Below are 25,109 nucleotides of genomic sequence, written 5' to 3' on the forward strand. Positions count from 1 at the left end.
TTGTTTAGATATTTATTTTGTGTACTTTTTTTTCAAAATAAAATTCAAGACACGTCATAACGCAAATTTGAATAGAAGAGAAAATAAAATAAACAAAAAATAAACAAAAATTATAATTAAAGAAATAGAAAGGAAAACAACTTAAAATTAAACAAAAATCAATTAATGTGAATAAATTAATAAATGTATTTAATTTGATATACTTAAATCACCTAGAAGTATTATTAAGGCAGCAGAGAAGGGAAAAAATAAAAATCTTAACGTATTCCGAGCCTATGCGTATGCTCATAACTTATGCTACGATTTCTCACATAATTTCTCTATCAAAATATAAATTAGTAATCTGTACTTTCTCTAATTCTCGATGTATATCTACTCTATATTGCACTATGGGTCAAAAGCCCGTTTTTTTGGAATTAATTAATAACTTTTGAACTAGTCAAGATAATTAAATTTGTTTTTTTGCATTTGACTTTCGTTCGCAACACTCGTTTTTGGTGGAAAAAATGGGTGTGGCGCCGCCTCGCTTTCATATTATTAGATGTCATAACTTTTTTGCTGTTCTAAAGATCCTGTAAAAAAATTATCAAAATCGGTTAACTATATCATATAGTTTTTGTATGTAGAAGTTGACAAAAAAATGTTTCAAGGAATAAAAGGTTATATTTTATGATTTTAAGCACAAATAACATTAAAATATATCTCTTTTATTGTTAATCATCGTATTCTTCATTATCTGAAGCTAGCATGCCATAAACCTCAAAATTTTAAAATTCCTGCTTTTCGGAAATGCCTTTTTCCTCTTCCTCGTCTGCGACGAGGTTAGTTGCTGAAAAATTAAATTGCACAAAAAGTGCGCAAAAGTGCATGTTGAACTTATAGGTGTTAGCTCAGAATTGAATACTCTATAAAATGAGCGTAATTTCATTGCTACAAAGTGCTACAAACGCAAGTTTTCTCTTATCAAAGACAAAATTTTTTTTTTTTAATGATGTCAAAGACAGCATTTTGACTTACATAAAACTTCACATCACATACAGATTTTGGACAACACAAACACGTAAACATAAAGAACAAAGCCCAATTCCGTGTTTTCCACCAAAAATTTTTAATTAATTGTCATTATTTTGATTTCAATTGGCGATTGAAATTCATAGAAAGTTTTTTACAACATGATAATGTGCGTGTCATGCATAACAGCTCTGTTTAACAGCAGTTTAGTTAGCAGATCGCGCCTCTGTTAAAATTCTGAGTATGTAAGATTTACATATAGGGTATTCTTAATGGATTGGCATTAAAATTTTGTAAATTTTTTCAACTTGAAAATAAGACTTTTTTCCAAAAAATCGGGCTTTTGACCCATAGTGTATTGTCACCTCCTTAAAATTTAGCCCTTGGCATACAAAATTTGAATATACATATATCTTGTGCTTAATGCATTTTTATAGCTCTCATGGAGTTAATTCCAGCATATTATACATTTTATTATTATTATTATAACTTTTTTTTTTATAAAAACGCAAACGCTCTAAAAAGAGAACAAAGGCTAAAATATAAGCTGCAACGGCTAATGAGCAGCAACTTTTAGCTGAACTTCCAGGTCGTCACCCACAGCTCCCTCTCGCTGCCAACTATGTGTGGTGTAATGCAATAATACTCGTAAATGCCAACGAAATTGCAAGCGCGTTAAAATATGTTACAATCAGTGTTAATGCTTTGCATTTTATATGAAAAATACCAAAGTAAGAGCGAGAGAGGGGGAGAGAAAGAGAGAGAGAGATGGGGAGAGTGTGAGCAAACTGGTGCCTTATATAACAAATGCTGACCCCTACCCAAACATTACAATGGGCACACAACAAACGCACACACACACATATGCACACATACAGTTGCATGCAAGTATAATGCAGTGTGAGAATATAATAAAAGTCGACAGCGACTGCGGTAACACAATTGTATGCGATACTATATAGAAAAAAAAAATATATATATATATATATAAAAAAAAAAAAAAACTAGAGTGCGAGAGGGACCCTGTGCAGGATAAGGAAAAACTGCTAACTGGATGCTGCGTTGTTTCGCATAGAAAGTGCCAGGGATTTTTGGGTTGTGGCACACTAAAAGGCGAATATGGTTTGGCATGCAAAGCGGCGAGGACTCGTAGTTAATGATCCAGCTGGCATTGTTAACCACAGTTATTGTTCGCCGGTTGCATAAATTTTACTTTTATTGCTGGCATAAAATTCTAGTTGTAGTTGTCGTTGATGTAACGCTTAGCTGACCTTTATTTAATTGCATTTCTTTCGCGTTGCAGGTGGTTTGAGTTCGCTGCCAACAGCTAATGTACTGGACATCGATGTGAAGGTGATTATAATACGTGGACCACGCAACTCGCTGACAATTGGACCGGCACTGCGGCAATTTATGCAGCTGCAAGTGCTGCGCATCACCGACTCCAATTTGCCAGCGATTGGGGCCGAGTCCTTCTGGGGTCTTAAATATCTCCGGATATTAGGTGAGTAATCAATTCTTTACGGCCACCTACTAAAAATCGCCATTTGTTTTACGTGCGTGCGTAAAGCCAGCGAGCAAACAGGCAGCGATTTCAATTTAAGCAGCTGTGCATAGTTAAAAGAGCGAACAGCGCCATATGCAAATAATACAATCCAGCTGAAAGCTGCAGAGCTGCAAAGCTGGTAAGCACGCAGAAATCAGGCAACCGTTGCGGTCGTTCTGCACCCTCGTAAAAGCCAACGCAAATAAAAGTGCGCGTCGCAAAATGTTAAATGAGCGCAGTCGATGCGGTCGACGGCGTATGCTGAGTAACCCCATCGGAAAATGGCACAAATGTCAGTCTTAATCAAGTCCAGGGAGATGTACGCCCTTACACTATGAGGAATCTGCTATTAATTCAGATTATGTTTCATGTTATAAGAAAATGTTGACTTTAAATGGAAAGCAGACAATTGCAAGATATTGTACTTAGTTTTTATCTGAGATATTTCATGTAGATACTGAACATATATCTATGTTTCTTTTATCTATCAGTTTCGGAAAATGCATTTCAATGAATCTTGACACTTATTTTATATTTAAATCTGTTTTGGGATTCATTAATTTGACTTTAACTACAAATCTTGGCGTCTAATAACATTTTTGACACAAATTGAGATTAATATGTATAAATTGATATGATCTGGTAAATTTATTAAGTCCGTAGATATGCTTTTATTTCATACTAAATATCTAAACAATTCAGCTAACCGACAAAGAGCAGATATGTAAGAGTCACTCTTTGACTCGGTGTATACTGAAGCCAACAAATCAATTGCAAAAGAAAAACAATTTTCCATTTGTTGTCAAAAGAGTAGTCAGCCCTTCGATCTGACCAGAAAATGCTGGCTGCTTGTGTTTGTCAATAAAATTGAAATTGATGCGCCAAACAGTGAAAAGCGAACCGAAAAACCGACAAATAAAATAAGACTCGGCCAGAAATCAAAAGTAAAAGTCAGCCAGGCAATGCGTCGATATCGCTCAGCGCTTTTCCAACTTGTTTATTTGAGTTTTATGTCTGTTTGTGGAACGGGGCGCGTTGCCCTGGCTCTCCAATTATTTACATGCACGAATCTTTGTTTTTTTTTTTTTTTGCCATGAGCCCCTTGCCAAAAGTCAAAAGTCGACATAAAATACAGACACACACACATAAAGAACTTTAACATGCACAAAAAACACAAAGAACAAAGAAAAATCTTTTTGCTGCAGTTTAAAATCTTGCCTCTAGTCACAACAACAAATTGTATTCTTTTCGTTTCTGTTTTTTGTTCTCGTTTCTATTTAAATTAATTTCGGCAAATGTTTAAAATGTTTAAGTAGGCGTGGCACCCTGCAGCTACAGTTACTCTGTCGCCCCTAACAATGACAGCAAACTAGAGCCTTTCCCTGGCTTTCAACTACAAATGCTACTCAAGCTCCTCCAGACAATGGGGCGTATGTGTAATGTGTTGTTTTGTGCTCTGCACTCTGTGCTTTATCTGTTTGCAACTTTTTGCCTTAAATGGGCCAAGTGGAAATACTTTTGTGTGTGCTACGGCCCACATCCTGGTGTTTGTTTTAAAGTTTTCCCTTTGTTTTCGATTTGTCATTTTTTGGTTTCTGCTCTGCCCTACACTTTTCACCATGCATTTAGTTTCGTTGGTCTTTGTGGACGCTTTCCAATTTCGTACAATGTTAATATTTACTCAATGATAAGCAACTCGATCCCTTTGTGGTTAATAACAATAAAAACGAGTTGTTGACAACTGCCCAAAACAATTGCAATGTTATAATAATATTTTTCCAATCTACTTTTTTCATGTGCCCTTCAACAAAAACTGTTGCATACTTTTATGCGTTTGATGAAATGCAATCAATACTTGTACCCAAATAAATATATATATATAAATATATACATATGTTTGTATGTATATGGGGCTCTGCTGTTGACATGTGCAGATCTATCGAAGAATAATATAACAAACATCACGGAAAATAACTTTCGCGGCCAGGATAATCTGCATGAATTGGATTTATCAAAAAATAAAATATTGCGCATGGCCAGCTCAACGTTTCGCCATCTGATGGTGAGTACATACATACATATATATGCATATGCAGAGATATACTTTCAGGTGAATTTTTTATTGGTAAAAAACACATGTTTTTATGTCTATATATGTCAAATTATATATGTATAAATATTTCAATGAATTATTAATGCGCAAGCTGAGAACTGTATGGGAAGGGAGCTTGATGTAGCCTAAAAATATACATATTTATATAGTTCTATCTATGTATATGTATATAAATAGCTTCTGCAGTCATTGATTTTTTAAGAAAGAAGATCGATTAAAGATTTCAGTAATGCTAAATCTATCCAATACTTCCCTTCTACAGAAATCTCTCGAAATTCCACGCTACATCTCTCGTGAAAAGTTAGTCTTAGTGCCATTAAGATCTTTTTAGAGATTTTCCGTTCGTTTAATATGCCACGTGCTGAACAAGTACAAATACTAAATCAAATCTTAGTGCAATTTCTGCAAATACTGCATAGTTTTGTCTTTGCTTGTGCGCTAGTTTGTAATAAATATCATGGAATTTTTAATAGCTATCTACAAATAGTGTTGCCTACATTTTGGGGCAAGCGAAAAGTTTTACGTGCTTGAATTTAAGTTGGCTGCAGCAGTTGGGAGCTGCAGCTGTTCGAGTCTGGGCCAGAACCAGAGCCAGAGCCGGAGTCAGGGGCGGAAGTGCCAGTGCACGAAAAGTTGCTGCGTTGTCTTCAATTTGCTTTCGATTTTTGTTTTCCCCGCTGCTGTTGACTTCCTTTTAGCTAGCCGAAAGAGTAACTCTGGGTTCCTCTGCAGCAGCAGCAAAAGCAACAGCAGCAACAGCAGCAGCAGCAACAGCAACGCCGTTTGAAAGTTATCTTTTTCGGCAGTTTCCGGTCCGCAGCGAACCGCTTGCCCGCTCTGATTTATGAATTATTAGCCATGAATTTTGCTTTGATGGCAAGAAGGGAGAAGGGAGAGCCGAGTGGAGGGTCGGGCGCCGGAGCTCTTGTGAAATATTATTAATTTGGTGCGTGACGTAATAAACTTTGGCAATTGCATAACTCTTTGCGGGGCAGGATTTGCGACGTCTTAATTTGGCCGACAACTCAATTGTGGAGCTCGTGCAGCGCAACTTCTTCATGCTGACAAGACTGAAGTACCTGGACCTGAGCGGAAATCCGTTGCAGGATTTACAGCCGGATGTATTTCGCGATGTGCCCGTAAGTAAACACATAACAGTTGCTTCTACGCACTTTCTCACCATCTCTCTCTCTCTCTCTCTCTCTCTCTCTCTCTCTCTCCCACTATCTATCTCCTTCTCTTTGCAGGAACTAAAAGTACTCAAATGCCGCAATTGTCAGCTGAAAAAAATCAATCCGCAGTTGTACAATTTATTGCCACTTTTAAGCGAATTGGATTTGGGTCGCAACGAGGTTCGTCGTCAGCGCGTCTATTCGAAACTTCTCAACCATTTTCCAATTATTTTCCTGTTTTTTTCTTTTTTGTCTTCCTCTTCCCAACTTACAGTTCAAATTCCTTGACAAGGATGAATTTCGCGACGTGAAGCGCCTCACCAAAGTTTTACTCGACGGCAATCAATTGTCTGTGGTCGTGGACCAACTCTTCCGCATGCAGAAAAGTCTTAATCACTTGGGTGCGCCATCGAAATTATAGTCATTTAGCTTCTCGGCAAAACTCACTCAATGCTCCCATTTCCCTAACCGCCCTCCTCTTTTTCGCTCCCTTTCAGATTTATCGTACAATCGGCTGGCCAAAGTGCCGAATGATTCGTTTCTGCAGCTGACCAATCTCACATTTCTGGATCTCTCGTACAATAAGCTGGTGCGTCTGGAGCCGCAGTCTGTGCGGAGTTTGTCCAGCCTGAAGGTTCTGAATATTAGCGGAAATGTTCTAATGGATTTGAGAGATATGCACGAAACTTTTGCGGTGAGTTTGAATTAAAGTATACTTAAATTATTAAATTTATGCTTCCTTTTCCTTGCTCTACTCTAATTTTAATATGCCTAAAAAATTTCCCAGAATTTCTTTTAGTTGAATATGCCATAAATGCAACATTAATTCAATATATTTATTCTTAGATATTGGCAAATTTGCATTGGTTTATTAATTATTTAACATGCAGCTAAAATAAATTATTAATCTTATATTTGCTTCATTATTTCTGGTATTAATTTCAAATTGATTGTAAAACTAATTATGCCTTGCCGTCAAAATGCTGTCTGTCTGTCAAATATTTAAGAAACAGTTAAATCTTTTATATATACACTTTGCTTACATATCCATCAATTTAAACCAAATGGTTTATATACTCCTTTAATTATGATATCTCCAGGCAAACATTTAACAGGCTACCAAATTAATTAATGAAAGCATTCAACGAAATTTATTTGTGTTTGCAAAATTTTGCACTATAATATGCATTGCATTAGCCTTCCATCTCTAAATACCTCTAAAGCTCCATCTGCTTGTCAAATGCTTAATAATCAGTTAAGTACTAACTGCCAATTTCCCGTATTGAAAGTCCATCACCAAAACTTTACCTCAATCTAACCAAAAACTAATTATGCGCTATCAGTTTAAATTTATCTCTCCATCTCCATCGAGTCTCTTCTCTGTCTACCTCTATGTCTACTGCTAAAGCTTGCTTGATAGAGTGAGTGGCAATCCATCAATTAATGCTGAAATTGTATCTTATCTTGTAGATGATACCGGAGCTAACGCACTTGGCCATTGCGGATATGGGCCCGCTGCCAGTGGGCCTGCTATCGCCTTTCCGGCAACTGCGCTATTTGAATATCTCGGGTAATTCATTGGATAACATGGCACTGCAGGTTATCGATCCCTGCCGTGAGCTAGAGGTAAGCTGCCCACTGATTGAATGTGCCAAAAAGCAAGCTATTGTCAAGGCAGTGCTTGCCAAGCAATTGCTGTTTAAGCTATCCCATGCAACCGTAGCATGACTATCCTTCGTTCTGCTTATGCTACGGTTGCTGTTGGTGCTACTCCTGTTGCAACTCCTGCTGCTGCTGCTGCTCCTGCTGCTGCTGCTGCTCCTGCTGCTGCTCCTGCTGCTGCTGTTGGCATTTGTGTATTTATTTGGCTGTTGATAACTTTCTGGCCAATTGCAAAATATTTCAGCAAGCAACCAACGGCTGCATGACAAAATGATATTGCTGCCGGTTGGCAGTTTTCGTTAGCATTTGCCATTTACCATTTACCATTTGCCATTTGCCATTTAACAATTTCTCTTCTTGTTGCACAACTCTGACAACAAGTTAAGCAAAAACGTTCTTGCTTGCCTACGCGGTCGCAATCTGTCCGTCCGTCCGATGTCCTTGTACGTGCTTCCTTCGTGTCACTTTCTATCTGACTCTGTCGCTCTCTCTCTCTCTCTCTCTCCCTCTCTCTCAGTCTCTCTCCATCTCTCTCAACTGTTTGCGTATTGTTTTTATAGTAGCAATATCATGCTCATACCCTGCAAATGTGACAAGTGGGGCATATCAATAAAAAACAATTAAGAGATAGATGTATTTTTCAAATTTAAAGTATTCTCAATTTATTTTACTTTTTATATATACGAAAATATTGCTGATATTATTGATATTTTGAATGTGTTTTTAATACCTTCAAGTATCTATCAGTCGAGCTTTTGGCCTGTTCAAGCCTCCAGCTTGTTGACCATGGTAAATTTACGGCACAACAACAATCAGTTGATAGCCATTAAGCTTTTCATTTTAATTGAATTTAATTGTGAATAGTCGGACAGTTGAGTCAAGCCTTTGGCATTGTTTTTGATGCCATTGTTGTTGTTACACAATGGCAAACGAAAAGTTTTTCAGGGGCAGCAGTTGTAGCTAATTGCAATTTGATAAGCAAATCCCAAAGAGGAAATTCCTCTTTTTTTTTATGCACATTTGAAAACAGTTTTTTATACATTTTTTCTGCTTTTTTTTCTCCTCCAGTTTTTGGACTTATCACGAAATCAATTATACGGCATCAACGCTGACACGGCAATACGAATTCAGGGCATTCGCAATGTGCGCCTGGATAACAATCCGCTCATCTGTGATGAGTGCCACATGGGAAAATTAATAAATGTCGTGCGACAAGTAAGTAATATAAATTTGGACGATATGTATACGCCGCGTAGTCCCTGTGCACAGAAACTTTCAATTAGTTTTCAAAGTACCAACTGATTGATGATGTCGTATATTGATTTAAGCCCGAGCTTGACTTGTATTTTTATGCACTTTCCTCGTTTTCCTGACAGCTGCAATGGCAATGGGACACATATCCCATTTGCTTTCTGCCGAAGAGTTTGCGTGGCGCTCAAATAATTAATTTGGACATTGGCGGACTTCACACGTGCCTTGATTACATCAGCGACGAGGAGCAGAATGCCGCGAGCACTTCATATAACTTTCTTGAGCATGGTGAGTGAGTAAAAGTGTTTGATTTTTAAATGAAATTAAATATTCAATATATGTAGTTGGGAGGGCAATCAATTGGGGGTTCTATTTATACATATTACCATGACTCTGCGCAGGAAATTAATACTTTTTTATTTATTTTGAGCTCAATCACTAATTAAGAATATACAGACAATTTTTTAAATAGGTAGAATAACTAGGTCACGTGGTGAGTTAGTCAAGATATATTTTTTTTTATTTATTAATTTTTTTTTTTTTTTTTTTTTGCGATATCTGATTCTTTACTATGTAGTATTAATCATTTTTAAAGTATTTAACGGCAGAAAATACATATATAAATGTATTTTTCGATAATCTAGTAACACAAATTTTTCGGCTTGATATAATAATTAAACTGAATATTTTGAATATTCGTATTAAAAACTCGTATTAATTTTTTTTTTTAGAGAAATATCGACACAATTCACACATAAGTTAAAGTCAAAGTCTGTTTAGCTGATTTGGCTATCAAATCGGTTAATAATTTATGAAATAATTGCAAATTCATATAATATCTAATAACAAATATGCCTATAATTCCTATGAAATCGTTTTTATTATTTTCTTCACAGGTGGCCTTAATACCTTGGCTATATTGGGTGGCATAATTTTTGTGCTAATTGCCGTTATAATATTATCGCTTGTGGCTTGCTTTTCGAAGAACCGTGCACGCTACTATACCAGAGAGGATCATCTCAATGGCAGTAAGTACAGAGAGTGAAAGCGAAACACAAATTAAAAGCGAACCGACACCAAGTGAAGCCATAGCCCGAGCTTGGCCAGCTGATGTAATACTTAAGTCTAGTTGGGCAGGGCGCCTAGTCTTAGCAAAGGCAGACCCAAACACAAGGCGTCGAAATGAGAAACTGTCTGTTTGCATTAACGACAGCTTACAATTTATGCGCTGCGCTGCGCTGCGCTGCTTTAAAGCGGGCAGTTTCCTTTAGTTTCGTTGCCCTCTGAAAATAATCTTTCTTGCAGCTAACACGTAAAATTTTTGTCGAAATTAAAAAAGCAAGAAGCCGCCGCACTTAATTAATTACAAGTACGTGCTTCATTATGTTCGAGTGCAGCCCTTGCCGCGTTGCCCTTGCCAACTAATTGAGGAATAAATAAATTTCGAGCTGACCTACGTACCTGGAGGCCGGCGTTAATGTTTGCGCACACATAGCCACACACACACGCACACACACACACATACACCTGCCCAACTTGGTTACCTTAGTACAAATTGGCCCTGGGGCCAAGCGTGGTCGTGGCCATTCAGCAGAACGCACTCGAGGGAAACGCAGCTTCCATAGAAAACAAAGTAAACTTCGGAATTTGGCGCAATTGTAGCTGGGTTATCGCTGTGTTTTTTGGCTTCTTTTTTTTTTTTTTTTTTTTGCAAACAATAAAAAATGGTCGCCAAGGCTGTAGCAACAAAAACATTTTGCAACACCGCATTCGATTCCCTCGATAAGCTCAAAAACAGCTGAACAAAAAAAAAAAAAAAACACTCAATTTTTGTTTAAGCACGACAAAAACTCAGAAATTCAAGCGACAAATGCCGCCGGAGTCGAGCTCGCTGCAAATACACTGCATACACTGCATACACTAAAAAAAAAAAAATCATGTCACTCACAATTGCAGCAGCTGCAGCGATGCTCAGAAAGAGTCACAGAGATATGAATTTGAGGAATTTTTATCTTTGGCATACGAATAACACAAGGAGAGTCTGAAGTAATGTTCGCTTGATAGAGAAATGGCAATAGAGCTATGCTTATAATAAGAGAAAAGTTTAGCTTTGGTGTATGAGAAGCAGGCTAGAAAATTAATAAAACTGTTTCACGGGAAGAAATTGCAGCATTATCGATTTGAATCACAAAAGTCCAAAGACCAATGCTCAGAATTTAAGTGAGTTTGTATTTTGGTTATAGGAGTAGCATGATTGATAAATAATGAAGTCGGTTTCATCTCTTACTGAGATGTTTGCCATAATCAAAAAAATAAAAATAAAATCAATGCTCATTTCCATTGTGCACCTAGTTCAAGTAGTTTGGCTTGAGAGACTAGCAATGTATTTATAAAGATATAGACGCTCTATATCAAAATATATTCACATATATTCAACTTGAAAATCTTTAAATATATATTTATATATACTTATTTCTTGCTAATTAAATTCAAACTAACTGTAAATTTAACTAACTAAATGCAAACAAATCACTTGCTGTGGGCAACAAAGTTTTTCAATTAATTTAAAAAATGTGAGTCTGTGGCCGTTGGCTTAGCACGTTTAGAGAGCGAACACTCAAATGCTTGAAGCTCTTTCAACAGAAGTTAAAATAAAGTTAAAATATAATCAAGGATACACTGAAACACTCAGTGAAAGTAATTTAAAAATCAAATAAAATACAAGTAAAAATATTCGTCTGGCAGGAAACTTTTGATCTAACTAAACAAATCAGCTCAACGCAGGTGTTTCTCTTTTATTTCTGTTAAAACTTTCTTCTTGGGAAATGAAACTAAATCATTTAGTTGCAGCTAAAAATTTATTTGTATTTTCAAAATAAACTTATTTAATTTTTGATATTTTAAAGCCATTGAAAATGGAAACTCACCGTAAAATGGGTTCGTTTAAATGTATTATAATTGACAGAGGAAGGCATGGCTTAGCCTATTAAATATATGTTATTGATCAAGATAACAAACTGAATTAGCCGAGCTCTGGATATCTATCCGATCCATAGGTATTAAATCTAGAACGCATTTTGTAGCAATCGCAAAATATTTTCCGTTCTTTTTTTCAACTGCGTTACAATTAATAATTTATAAAATTGCTTTATTAATATTAGAATAAATTGAATGTATTTACTAAAAATATATGATATGCCCAAGAGCTCACTAGGCACTCAAACATTAAATTTCCGACTATATGGAATATGCTTTATAAATATTTTCCTCATAATTAATTATTATGAATTTAATCTACATAGTCAACATTAATCTCCAATATATAATATGTCAGCTTATTACATATGTAAATCCCAATCGCAATCACAACTTATATCACATCTCCTACTCATCCTCGCTCATCTCTATCTATTGCGCTCTTCTCTCAGGCGACAGCAAATGTTTGGAGAAGAACTTGGAGTCGGCTACAATCACAACGCTCGGCAATGGCAGCTCGCCGACGACAACCACCACACTGACGTTGGCCACATCGCCGGCAGCGGGACCAGCAACGAATGGCACAACAACAACAACAACAAATGGTAATACAAATGGCCAAATCCAGAGTCCAGCTAATGGCAGCACGCCTGCACATGCGGCCATCGATGCTGCCGGCAAGGAAATCAACTTTACGTTTCCCATTGACGATCGTGTTTGCACCATCGACGAGCTGGTGCTGCCACCGGCGCCGCCGCCCCCTGCCGTCGCCCAAGTGCACCAGCAGCCGAGCATGGGCAGTCTAATGTACAGCGTCTCGCAGTCGCCGAGCAGCAGCAGCAGCTGTGGCACGGCTACGGCGCGTGCAGCAGCAGCGGCTGCCGCAACGGTCATTCCACCGGGCGCACCGTCGCCAATGCCGATGCCAGTGCCGATGCCGTTGACTGGACCCGCTGACTCTGTGGTTGTGGTGCTGCCACCACCGCCGCCGCTGCCGCAGCAGCAGACGGGCAGCCTGGCCAGCCTGCGCGAGGTGCAGCAGCAGCTGGTGCATTTGAGCAGCACGCTCGAGCCGCTGGTCAGCGTTAACTGACCCAGGGGCTTGGCAGCAACGGCCGCAACGGCCCCAACCGCAGCATCAGCGGGTAAGTTGGCCAGCAAGCAAACGTTGAGCACGACAGCAACGTAAGCCACAGGAGAGTTGGCCCCACTCACAATCCCAGTCGCAGTCGTAGCTGAAGCCAATAGCAGCAACATTTCGTTCACTGCTGGCGTACGGGACGTATAATTAATGACACTGCGCACTGAGCATTGTTTTTGGGGTCGAATTGAAGTAATTAGGATTTGGGTTTGCAATTAAGTTCATTAATCACGGGCGCCCTGACGAAATCGAAGGCAACAACAAATGTGAGCTGAGTTTTGACAGAGCCTGGCGAAAATTTATTAACGAACTAAGCATAAGTTAATTAGGATAAGGATAACAGTAGTTATGTAAAATGCATTTCAGTTTGACGGATTGCGTGGAATTTTCAATAAATAAAGAAAAACATTCTTCTATACATATTGACTGCCATTTTCCGTATAAAGCAAATATTTCAAATATTTGCGAGCGTTTCACTAAGATATTTGTGGTTTGGTTTTAACAATTGATTTTTTTTCTAAATATATTTATATACATATATATATATATATATATAAATGTGAAACTCAGCATCTGTGTGTATATAAAAATAAAATACATTTAATAAATAAAACAAAATTAGACAAAGGCAGCAGAAACACATTTCACATGTGATAAATTACATTTTGTACATAAAATAAAAATAAAAAAGCTACTTGGAATTTCATAAAGTAGAGACAAAATACTGAAAGTAAATATTGTATATTTGGCAAAATAAATAAGAAAGAAAGAAAAAAAAACTAATCTGATCAGCTGCCATTTTAGGCTAAAAACAAAAACAAAAAAAATGAGCAAAAATTATTAACTTAAGTCTTAAGCATATAAAGTTAGCACGTAGCTAGTTACATAGATTTTAAACACATATATATTTAAATCACTTAAGAAACTAAAATAATATTTATTGTTAAGACAGATAAAAAGAAAAAATAACAATCATTTAAATGTTCACAACCGAGACCCAACCAGTAAACCCAAACGATTTCAGTTTATTTTATAAAAGCGCAGCAAAATAATTATACATTTAAGTGAATTTAATTTAATTTTAACGACAGCTAAAATTTCATTTATGTTAAACAAGTTCAAACACTAAATCCGTAATAAAGTGTGACAGTTTATGGAAAATACTAAACAACAGTATCTACTAAATCTTTTATTGATTGCAAAACTATTTGTTGTAGCTACGTGTCGCACTTACCGCAAGCGAAACCCCAACGCAAATCGTTTTTAGAAGAAACCAAATGAAAATAATAGGAAAGCCAGAATCCAACCAACAGCAGCAGCAGCAGGCGGCAGCATCTAACCGATGGGGACAATGCGAATCAGCGCTAAAATTTATTTTTAAAAAAATGCGGCACTTGCAACGCTTTGCGGTTGCTTGGCTCCACTTGTCTGCCACCCATTGTGGCAACTAGAATTATGCTTGTAACATGTGCTACTGCTGCTCCTGCTGCCGCTGTTGGCTTGCCCCCAAGTGTGTGAGACCACAAGAGCCGCCATTTGAGCTCAACGCAAATGAAAATTGCTTCCGTTTCCGTTTTGCGACACACTTCCGTTGACATTGGATTTTGCTATTGTTGCTGATTGCGAACGGCTTGGGCTTTGATTTACTCCACACAGATGCATTGATGCTCTCTGCTTTTTATAATACTTAAACGGATCAGAGTTTAAATCGTCTGCAGCCATTTGTTTTGAGCAGCCATGAATCTAGCAGAGAACGGACAACGTCTCGTTCCACTCTGAGTTCCTTTCTATTGCACTTGAGTGGCTGACGAACATTTGAATTTATGCATGAATATTGTAGGAGCAGGAAGTCAATGGTGCTTGCTTTCGAGTTTTGTTGCTGCATTGAAAATGCATTCGAAATTGGTGTGGAGCATCGAGAGTTGCAGCAGCAGCAGCAGCAGCAGCAGCAGCAGCCACTCAAGTGGACATGCAAATGGAGCATGTGGCTGCAGATCGCTCGAGAGTGCGCATCAATATTGGTGCACTTGACACTTGACGAGGTCCGAGAGGCTGAAGCTGCCGGCACTGATTAACATGCACTCCTTGATCAAATTGCTGGCCAACTGAATTAAAAACCAAAAAACATGGCACAGAGAGTCGACATATGGGAAATATGGGAATTGCGGATATGCAGCAGAGTATGGCAAGCTCAGTTTAAAGCCAAGAATATATAAAAATCGAAAAATAGCTTACAACATGCACTTACAAGCAATTGATGAAGACGCTGCCAGCTTGTCTCACAGCTGCTCCCATCCAATTGGCTGGCAAAAGGAGGCGAAGCCAGCTGTGAGCAGCTGCCAGTTGCTGCACCTTGGCTTTCTGTGCATGCCTGTCAAGCATATAAAATCTACTCGAGCTGGCAGCTACTCTAGCTTGTGTTTTCCTCTTACTTTTATATCTTTTTTTTTTTTTTTTTTTTAGTTTTAGGTGCAACAATTGCGGCTGGATGTGTAAATTTAATCAGGCAACGTACTCAAGTATGCTTTGGCTGCTCGGCTTGAATCTCTTAAATTTAATTAAATATATGCGCTTTTAGGCAAGGTAAGACTGCTTTAACTGAAGTGAGATAATATTTGATTGAGTCAACACCAGTTGCATTGCATAACGAAAAGCTATCACAAATATTAAGTATACGCAGTGGTAAGCCTTACGCTGACTGAAATGATTGCCTTTTGTTCTACCACAAATATTCACACTAAATGACAGCAAATTGAGGCTTAACGCGCCTGAGCTTAGTTCTTTTGTGTATTATTTGCATCTTTACTAAATAATATGTATAAAATTTTATTTATATAGTTCTCATTTTTCTGACATCTACTCAAATTATTTTCATATCTTTCACTATCTCTTCTCAAGGTAATAATCACATGCATTAGCCGCCCAATCGATACGCCTGATTAATCAAAGTGCAGAGGCAAAGTATACGGACCTAATTGACAGTTGCCGCTGCTGCTTAGCCAATATACGCACAGTGAAAGCTTCAAGTATAACACTCAGCTGGTGCCATCAATCAGGCTGTCAGGCAACTATTAACCCTTACATATTGCGGCATGACAAATCGCTTCTGACATGCCCAAAGGCATGACGGACATCGTCGACAGTTTCAGAGTTTCAGCCACAGTTACGTTTACAGTTACAGTTACAGCTAAGGCTCCTTAATGCCAGGACACGCATTTGTCAGCACTAATTGTTTTCCAAAGCATTTGTAAAACTTGCCAAGGGCTAAAACAAAAAGCGAACAAAGCTTGTTAGCAGCACAGCTCGGGCAAATGCGTGAGAAAACATAAAGTAAAAACTTTCAGAGCCCAAAAAAGAAAGCAACTTGAAAAAAAAAAGAAAAAAAATCTAGGAGTGAGGCAAAGATTTGCATTTGCGCTTCGAACACTAAGCTATGTCACACAATGATATTTAGTGGGCCAGTCAGTAGCTGCAGCAGAGCAGTCAGCTCAAGTTTCCTGCTCACACACAAAAATATGAAATCAGAAATCCTTTTTGTGGCCTGTGTACGCTGCATCGCTCGGCAGCAGCAAAGTGTAATGCAAAACTGTGCCACAAATATTGCGGCACTGCACGTTGACAGTTGCCCCAAGGCGCACCACAGCAGGCGTCTGCCAGCGTTAGGTGTGAATGGAAAATGAAAGCAGAAAGAAAAAAGCAAGCAAAATGCATAGACAGGTGATTGCTTGACGTAGAGATGACCTGTAGATGGAGAAATTGTATGAGAAAATGTGTAATATGTAGATCATTGAGTGAAATGAGATCTATATAATTAGAGTTTAGCTAGACATTACCGTATTTGATTCAAAAACTTCCTTTAAAAGCTTCTAAGTTTATATAAAATATATATATACTGCATCTTGTTTGATTTCTATTGCTATATAATAATCAATAGATAGCCTGCTTGCTTGACTTAAAAATAGGTAGATAAAGGTTTAAAATGTAATTGAATTAGCATTAACATGAGCAAACATGTAATATGAATGTTACAAAAGTGAAGAGATATGTGAGTGTTAGAGCTTATATATTGTAGATACTTAAATATATTTGTGGATTTATATTTAAATATGTTTCGTATGTACATATAACAGGGAATGCTGATTCCACAGTCGCAGCAGAAACTGAATTAATTCCTGAAGACGAAGCTCAATTTGCAACTTTAGACTTTTACGTTCACACACAAAAAGAAGAACTATTCGCTTCTGATTTCGATTTAAAAATGCTCTTATTCAACATTTGCTCAGCTGTAATAAGCGAGCACAGAAACAGCGATCACAGGGTGAACGACCAGTAGGAGCATGTCCACAGGGCAAGACGAGCACAAGCAGAACAATACTCTTGCTTTGACAAGTTTTGACAAATCTCTTAAAAATGGAACTGATACTCTGATGATATATAATAACTGCTTATTACCATATAATACATTCTAATTTATTAATTTAGTTATTTATTTTATTTTTATTTTTTTTATTTATTTATTTATTTATTTATTTATTTTTTTTTTTTTTTTGCAGCGTGCATACGAACCACAAGGAAACAAAAAATTGAGCTAAATTTAAAATTATTTAATTTGTTTAGTATATACTATGTCCAAATATTTAGTCCATCATTTCCCACACATTTTTCATTTATAGAGAAACCCTATACAAAATCTAACTGCATCACAGCCTTTGCGTCAAAAAATGTAGGCTTGCGTGTCTGAGCCAATTGTCGAGCTAACAGTTAACAGGCGTGACTTTAAAAAGGATTGCCAATTGCCCTGAGAGATAACTCAAATTGTTAGCTTTAAGGCCTAACTGTTTGCTAATAGTTATAAAGGGACACACACACTCAAGCAAATGCTGTTTTGGCTAAATGAGCTGCCCATTTTGTTGGTAAATCGTCAGCAATATATATATATATAAGCCCGAAAATCTTTCGCACCTAAAATAGACCCCTGGGTGTCGTCGAAAACTTTTCAAAATGCATAATTTTTTTTTTTTTTTATGAGTGGCGCAAGTTTTAGCAGCGGTTTTTGGTTCTCGGTTTTTGGTTTTAGGCTTTGGGGTTTTTGGCAAACCAATTGCCTGGCGACTGCAACGGCAAAGTTTCAATCATATTTGGCCGACACGTACAACATAATTATTACCTAAGCGCCGGACTAATTTTGATGGTGGCTATGAAAAGTTTTCGGGCAACTTTCAGCGATTGGGCTGCCATAATCACGGCGCTAAAGACAAAGCATAAATCTATGCGAATTAGGTAGCTGGCACTGCCACCAGGCACACGGGCCACCGGGCACACGGTCGCACGGTCGCAGGCATAAATATACAATATCAGGCCATATATATCTGGCGAGTCATACGCCATAGACATGCCCACATTTCCTGCGGCTGTTTAACGCCCCGGCACAAACAGCATCATCAGCCTGGAGCATCATTTCCCGCAATTCCCGCTGCGGCCGGCTTCAGATTTATGATGAGGCAAAGTCGCGCGCGTGTGTGACTCCATTAAATGTGTTAATAGGATAATGTCGTCGAGGATAGAACGTAAAAAAAGCCATATAAAAAATATGCCTTGCGTATCTTAAATATATATACAAATATATATGTATGTATAAAATACGTATATATATTCCAGTGCTCCCTGCGGTTAAAATGTAAATTTAAAAAAAGCCAAAAAAAAAAAAAAAAACAAAAAAAACCCAAAAAAAAAAAAAAAAAAGAAACACAAGCCAACTAAGTGAGTCTAAGCATTACTAAGCTAAGCAGCTACTCAAAACTTTGCGTACATTCAAAAAATAAATTTCCAAGCAGATTTCTTCAGCAAATTTGTTTCTAAATTATTTGTTTAGCACTAAATAAATTAAATATTAAACAATAAAAATAAATTTTAAAAAACTTTAAAAATATGTAAATAAATAAATATTATAAAATGAATTATATGAATTGATTATATGAATGAATGAATGAATTAAAATAAAAATAATAAAAAATGCATGCTTAAAAATATAAATAGATGAAAATAAAATATTGTACATAAAATAAATAAATTTAATAATATTTCTTCAAAATTTAATGTAGTTTTAGTTTTTCACATAGTCTCAAATAAAACTTTACTGTAATTTAAGTTACTTTTTTAGAAACAACAACAATCAATGAGCTCATGGTATACAAATTAAAACAAGTAAGAAGGCTCCAGTCGAGACTCCTCGACTAGGAGATACCCTGAACCCTCCAAGCTGATATTCTAATCAGTCTGGACTTCTTTTATGCACACATACAAACACATGCACTTATAAGCACGCGCTCTGCTGACTGCGCAGTTAGCAGCGACTGCGCTTGGGCTGCGCTGCAATGTGGGCAATATTATGAGAATTTATTTGTTGAATAATTTCTTTTGTAGACATACGATCTTAATGAAACTTTCAGAGCGTAATCATATGGTTAAAATATGTGTACATTCCAAAGCACAAGTCTCTAGTATTTGAAATGCGTTTTTTACAAATTGGGGGCGAAGGGGGCGTGGTATCCAAAATCTGTAAATTACAAAATCTTTGTATCCATTAACTTTATATACAACCCAAATTTGAAGTCTCCAGGTCTAAGAGTGTTAGAATTAGGCTGAAAAAACCAAGTCGCTTTTTCGATTATTCTCGATAAAAAAGTTATCGGATGAGTTATCGAAAAAATAAAGCAAACTCGTACTGCCTATGGTATACACGAGTATGCATGCCAAATTTCAGCTCTCTAGCTCTTATATCTTCTGAGATCCTTTTGCTCATACGGACGGACGGACGGACGGACGGACGGACGGACGGACAGACGGACAGGGCTATATCGACTCAGCTCGTCGTCCTGATCAAGAATATATATACTTTATGGGGTCTGCGATGATTCCTTCTGCCTGTTACATACTTTTCACAAAACCATTATACCCTGATTTCCCATTTTCAATGGGTTCAGGGTATAATAAATATATAAAATTGTACATACATAAAATTTAATTGTTTATTTATTTATTTATTTTATTATCTGGTTTGAACAAACATTTTTTCATATTGCAGTGTATTCAGTTTCAAGTTCAACCGAAAATGAGGACAGACACCCTTACCGATATACATATAAGAACTTATTCAGTCGTACGCACAGCTAAGCACTATCATTCAGACCGGAGCGAAACAATTCACAGAGAGAGAGAGAGAGAGAGGGGGAGAGAAAGTCAAAGCCTGAGGGTAACCTGAAACACGTGCTGACAGCCAAATAATGTAAGGACTTCATGTTCCACACACAAATGTATATATATATATATATATATGTATATGTATATGTATATATACATTTTATGCATACGTACATTGCAATGGGCATGGCTGAGCTTAAGCACGCAACTTTGTGTATTGAACATGTCATTGGCTAAATTTTGCCAAAACTACCGCAAATACACGGGAGCAGGTGAGCAGCTCGGCAACGGAAGAGGGGAAGGCTGGCTGGCATTTGTACCCTTATTGGTTTGGTTATTGGTCAACGGAGCTAGGTGACACACCTTGCAGCTATTGTTAGGTGCATCAGCCATTTTGACAATGTTTTGTGTGAGGGCAACGGCAAAGGCAAAGGCAAAGGCAAAGGCAACGGCAACGGCAATAGCAGCGGCATGGCTTGCCACTTCTGGCAGTACTTGCTGCCGTAGCCGCCTCCTGCCCCTGTCCGTGTCCCTGTCACTACCCCTGCCCATTGCATACTATGGCTATACATCAATTTAACAAGCAAGCATGCACATGGGAAATTAGCTAGCAATAACGGTATTTTTGGGATGCAGCAAAACTGTGCTTACAACATATGCCACACACACACACAGACAGAGAGAAAGACAGAGAGAGAGAGAGTGAGAGAGAGAGAGAGAGAGAGAGAGAGAGAGAGAGGGAAGAGCGTGAGGCACTGCAATAACAACAGCTTTGTGCTGTGCTCTCCACAAAATTGTTGCACATAGTATCACGAGGCTTTGTAAGCACCAAAAATGTAGCTTCTTTTGGCCAAATTTATGCAGAGTGCGAGCCAAAAAATGTATCAAGTGCATGAAATACGAGCTGCTGACAATATGTGCCATCCGGGTCAGTTATAAATTTGATAAAAGGTCAGCGGAGACGCAGAGACAAATGTTTGACATAATAGTCAACAAAAGGAAGTTGGTGACGGCAATACAAAACAAGTAAGAAGGTTCTAGTCGAGACTGCTCGACTAGGAGATACCCTGAACCCTCCAAGCTGATACTCTAAGTCCGAATCTAATAGTATTCTAATGAGGCTGAAAAAACAAAATCAATTTTTCGATTATTCTCGATAAAAAAGTTATCGGATGATATATCGAAAAAATAAAGCAAACTCATACTGCGTATGGTACACACGAGTATGCATGCCAAATTTCAGCTCTCTAGCTTTTATAATTTCTGAGATCGACGCACTCATACGGACGGACGGAGGGACGGAGGGACAGACGGACAGACGGACGGACGGACGGACGGACAGACGGACAGGGCTATATCGACTCAGCTCGTTGCGCTGATCAAGAATATATATACTTTGTGGGGTCTGCCACGCCTCCTTCTGCCCGTTACATAATTTTTCACAAAACCATTATACCCTGATTTCCCGATATTAATACATTGTTTTTTAGAATAATATAGATAAATGTCGGCACTAGAATATATAAAATGAATAACTTATAAAAGCCCTTACTCTTGTAAATATGTAACTATAAATCGCATAAATGTACCAGCTAATTGCCAACGCTGACACCTGATACCATTTTATAATTGACTTAAATTGAGGGCTCGCTGTGGTGTTTTCTGGCTGGTGTGCCCGCCCACTGTCCATTTGCTTGTGGCATTGCAATTGAATTCGATTTCAGTATTTGCAGCTCAAAGTCAGCTCATCAACAGTGGCCACAGACGCTCTGCCGCTGTCTCTGCCGCTGTCTCTGCTGCTGCCGCTGCTGTAATTGGCGCTGCACGCATCAATGCAAATGTCAAAGCAATCATTGCATGACCATGACGCCTGTGGTATGGTCGTATGGGGCGTGGCAAGCACCATTTGCAGTCGAGTGGCAGCAGGCCCGGTTGCCGAGGCCATAACAGTAAACACCTGACGGGCAGACACACACACAAGTACACTTGTCCATATTTCTATGTATGTATTTATTTACCCCTCTGTGTGTGTGTGTGTTAGATATATAGTGAGATTTGTTCACCCACGATTAGTTGACGTTGGCGCACACAGTTTCCGCGCCATTTGCTGTCACTTCGCCAGTTTGCACATCGTCAGCCACGACGCTGACGTCGTATGCTTCGTCCCGCTGCTTGCCTCACGTTGCCCGCCTGCCAAAGTTCGCTCATGCAGCACTTGAGGATTCTTGGCTGCCTCGGTTTTTTTTTTTTTTTTCGCCTTGCCAGGAGGTCTGGCTGTTTCCTTCAACTAATGGCAACTGGAAATGGAAGCGACTGCGACAACGTTGATTGCCGTTTGTTGGTGTTGCCTGAACCCTCCACAAATGTTGCCGTAACAAACGATACCCATTAAAAATGGGCACAAGCTTGGGGTGAATGGCAATTGTAGCAATGCATGCAACAGTGGCAAGGTTGCAGGAGTTATTAAGCCGGTAGAGTATATAATCGAATACAATGTAATATATTTACTTAGCAAAAAAAAAAAAAATGTAATTGTCTGCAATTGATATAGTAAACATACTTAGAGTTTCACCTATATATTTCTATAGCTCTATGGATATATGAATATATTGACCTATTATACATATTAGAAAATCAATAAATAAATCTGTTGCCTTCAATTAGATTTGCCTTGAGTTTCTGATTTAAACTTCACATTTTCTACAGTTCTTGTATACCCTACTACTCTATATAGTAATCAAGTTTTATAAACAATGTATGAATATGCCATATGTCATGTTTGTAAATAAATATCTAAGTAGAAAAGGCCTATTTCTTAGTCTAAACTCTTAAATTATTGCCAAACACCATTCATTAAGTTGAAATTGAATAGAAAATATGTAATTTTAAAAATTGAAAAATTGTGCAGACAAATAATTTGAAAGTTGCTAGAGACAACCTGATATGTTTTATCCCAAGCCAATTGCTCTTCAACCATTAACCTCAAGTGAGTATTCAGTCTCTCGGCCAGCTCTTGCATCTACAACATCTCATCTAACCTTTATTTACTCACTTTAGCATGCTTTATGCCTGTCTCCATCTACAGGGTATCGCCTAGCTGAGCATACCTCTTTGCCTTGTTGCAGTTGTTGTTGTTGCTGCTGTCGCTGGTGACATTTGTGTTGGCGCCAATGTTGCCAATTTTTGTCTTCTTTTTTCTTTTTTCTCCTTCTTATTTTGTGTTGTTTGCCTTTCGCCTTCAATGAGACAAGAAGAATTTGATGTTGTTTTTGGTTTCGCTGCAATTTTACGTGCTGTTGGCCCTGGATAATCGTAATGCTATAGACAAAACTGATGTTCAATTTGTCCAACTGGCCCATAAATTTATAGCTACCACCGCGTACGTGCCACTCATCAATATTAGCGCTTCGGCTAAAAGGCCTGCTCTTTAAGCTGGCTTCATTTTCAGCCAAAAGCCGCCTATGCCTAGTGTACTTGAATGGATTCGCTGGCTGGCGTCAGCGCCTGCAGTGGGTGCGCCCAATTCGCCAATTCGGCCAACGACAATTGCACTTGGCGGCAGTTTGAGGATGTGGCAATCTCATTGATTGCTCAGCACAATTTGGCTTTAGCTTTTGTCTTGCAACAGGCAATTGAATTGCGTCAAATTAGCTGCAACTGGCTCAAAAGAGCCAGTGTATGGGTGTGTATATGTATGCGTGTGTGTATGTATTTGTGTGTGTGTGTGTGTGTGTGTGTGTGTGTATGCATTTCAATCTAATTGTGCAACTGCTTTCAATTTTCAAATTCCATTTCAATATAGTCGCCACAGTTGAAGCCAGCTACATCAGTATCACAATGATTTGTGCTTAGTTATAGCGGAAATATGGAGAGAATTCCGGAGTTCCTTATTGTTGATTCTAGTCTATAATGAGCCGACAATTGCAGAGCCGGGATACCTAGAATGAGACTGTTTCCAGGAATGGTATCCTGAGTCGTTTGGACTCCAATTTAATAAATTCTATCTCATTTAGTTAAATAAATTATATAAAGTAATTAAAAAAAGTAAAATAAAAATTATAAAAATATATAAATAATATAAATTAATAAAAATAAAAATAAATTAATAAAGATATAAAGTAACTTTCGCCTTGAAGCCACATTTCTCTTCATATTCAAACTTCTAGCCAGAAACAGCTAAATTGACAAATTATAGCTAAAACTGCATATTCTCTGCAGTTTCACTATTAAGCTCTTAACTAGCTGCATTTGATTGATTAACTAATTACATTTACTATTATTTCACTAAGGAAAGACCTGTTCGGATATCTGCACGAATTAAATTCAATTAAAGTGCTTTACTGCCTTCTACCTAAACTTTAATATTTCAATAGCTACTCAAGTCTCAAATGAAATGTTGGCCAAAGGATTGCCACTTTGAGGCTAAAAGGAATAGCGAATGAGAGCTTGGCAGACGCTGAGAGGCGCCAATGCGTGCAGATAATTGAAGTTGGCCTTGTTGTTGCTGAAGCTTTGTGGTTGTCATTGTAGCGCGAAGTCTTGCCCAGTGAGTAGGAGCATGTGCACATATGTATACATATGTACATATATGTAAATGTATGCCATGAATTACCATAGACAGCTTTTGTGCCGGCCAACAGCACTTAAGTTGCAGTCTGCCGGCGCTTGATTGATCTGTAAACTTGATGAATCCCGAGTGCATCTATAGAGTCTAAGGCACATACTAGCTATTGATACTTGTAACACTTATAAATCAGGCACTCGCCACATTGCTCGAGCATTGCATCAGCCATGCACGATAATATCTACGCCTCACTTTAGTTCAATTATGTGCCAGCTAAAGCATTTAAATGGTCATTCAGACACACCCATCACCAGCCCCAGCCTCGGCCCCGGCCGAAGCACACAATGTAAGTGCTAAAGTTTTGCTATTATTAAGAGCCTCATTGTCGGTTTTGTTGGACCCGAGCGACCAGACACTGCTCAGTGCCCCAGCCCAACACACATGCTAATGTTACGTGCCGCACTACAACCACA

The 25,109-nt window shown here is 38.1% G+C and overlaps 1 protein-coding gene across 1 annotated transcript in view; it reads left to right on the top strand.

Moving 5' to 3' along the window:
* Positions 1 to 14,046, top strand: part of LOC6577520 (insulin-like growth factor-binding protein complex acid labile subunit) — a 74,025-nt gene extending 59,979 nt beyond the window's left edge. The window contains exons 5-15 of the mRNA XM_002003449.4: positions 2,315 to 2,515; positions 4,492 to 4,619; positions 5,666 to 5,809; positions 5,918 to 6,022; positions 6,117 to 6,243; positions 6,340 to 6,536; positions 7,313 to 7,468; positions 8,573 to 8,719; positions 8,881 to 9,043; positions 9,652 to 9,783; positions 12,184 to 14,046. Coding sequence (XP_002003485.2) covers positions 2,315 to 2,515; positions 4,492 to 4,619; positions 5,666 to 5,809; positions 5,918 to 6,022; positions 6,117 to 6,243; positions 6,340 to 6,536; positions 7,313 to 7,468; positions 8,573 to 8,719; positions 8,881 to 9,043; positions 9,652 to 9,783; positions 12,184 to 12,824 — 2,141 coding nt within the window. The 3' untranslated portion in view covers positions 12,825 to 14,046. The remainder of the gene's footprint in view (positions 1 to 2,314; positions 2,516 to 4,491; positions 4,620 to 5,665; positions 5,810 to 5,917; positions 6,023 to 6,116; positions 6,244 to 6,339; positions 6,537 to 7,312; positions 7,469 to 8,572; positions 8,720 to 8,880; positions 9,044 to 9,651; positions 9,784 to 12,183) is intronic.
* The last annotated feature ends 11,063 nt before the right edge of the window (positions 14,047 to 25,109 follow it).

This window comes from Drosophila mojavensis, unplaced genomic scaffold, assembly GCF_018153725.1.
Source record: "Drosophila mojavensis isolate 15081-1352.22 unplaced genomic scaffold, ASM1815372v1 contig_36, whole genome shotgun sequence".
NCBI lineage: Eukaryota > Metazoa > Arthropoda > Insecta > Diptera > Drosophilidae > Drosophila > Drosophila mojavensis.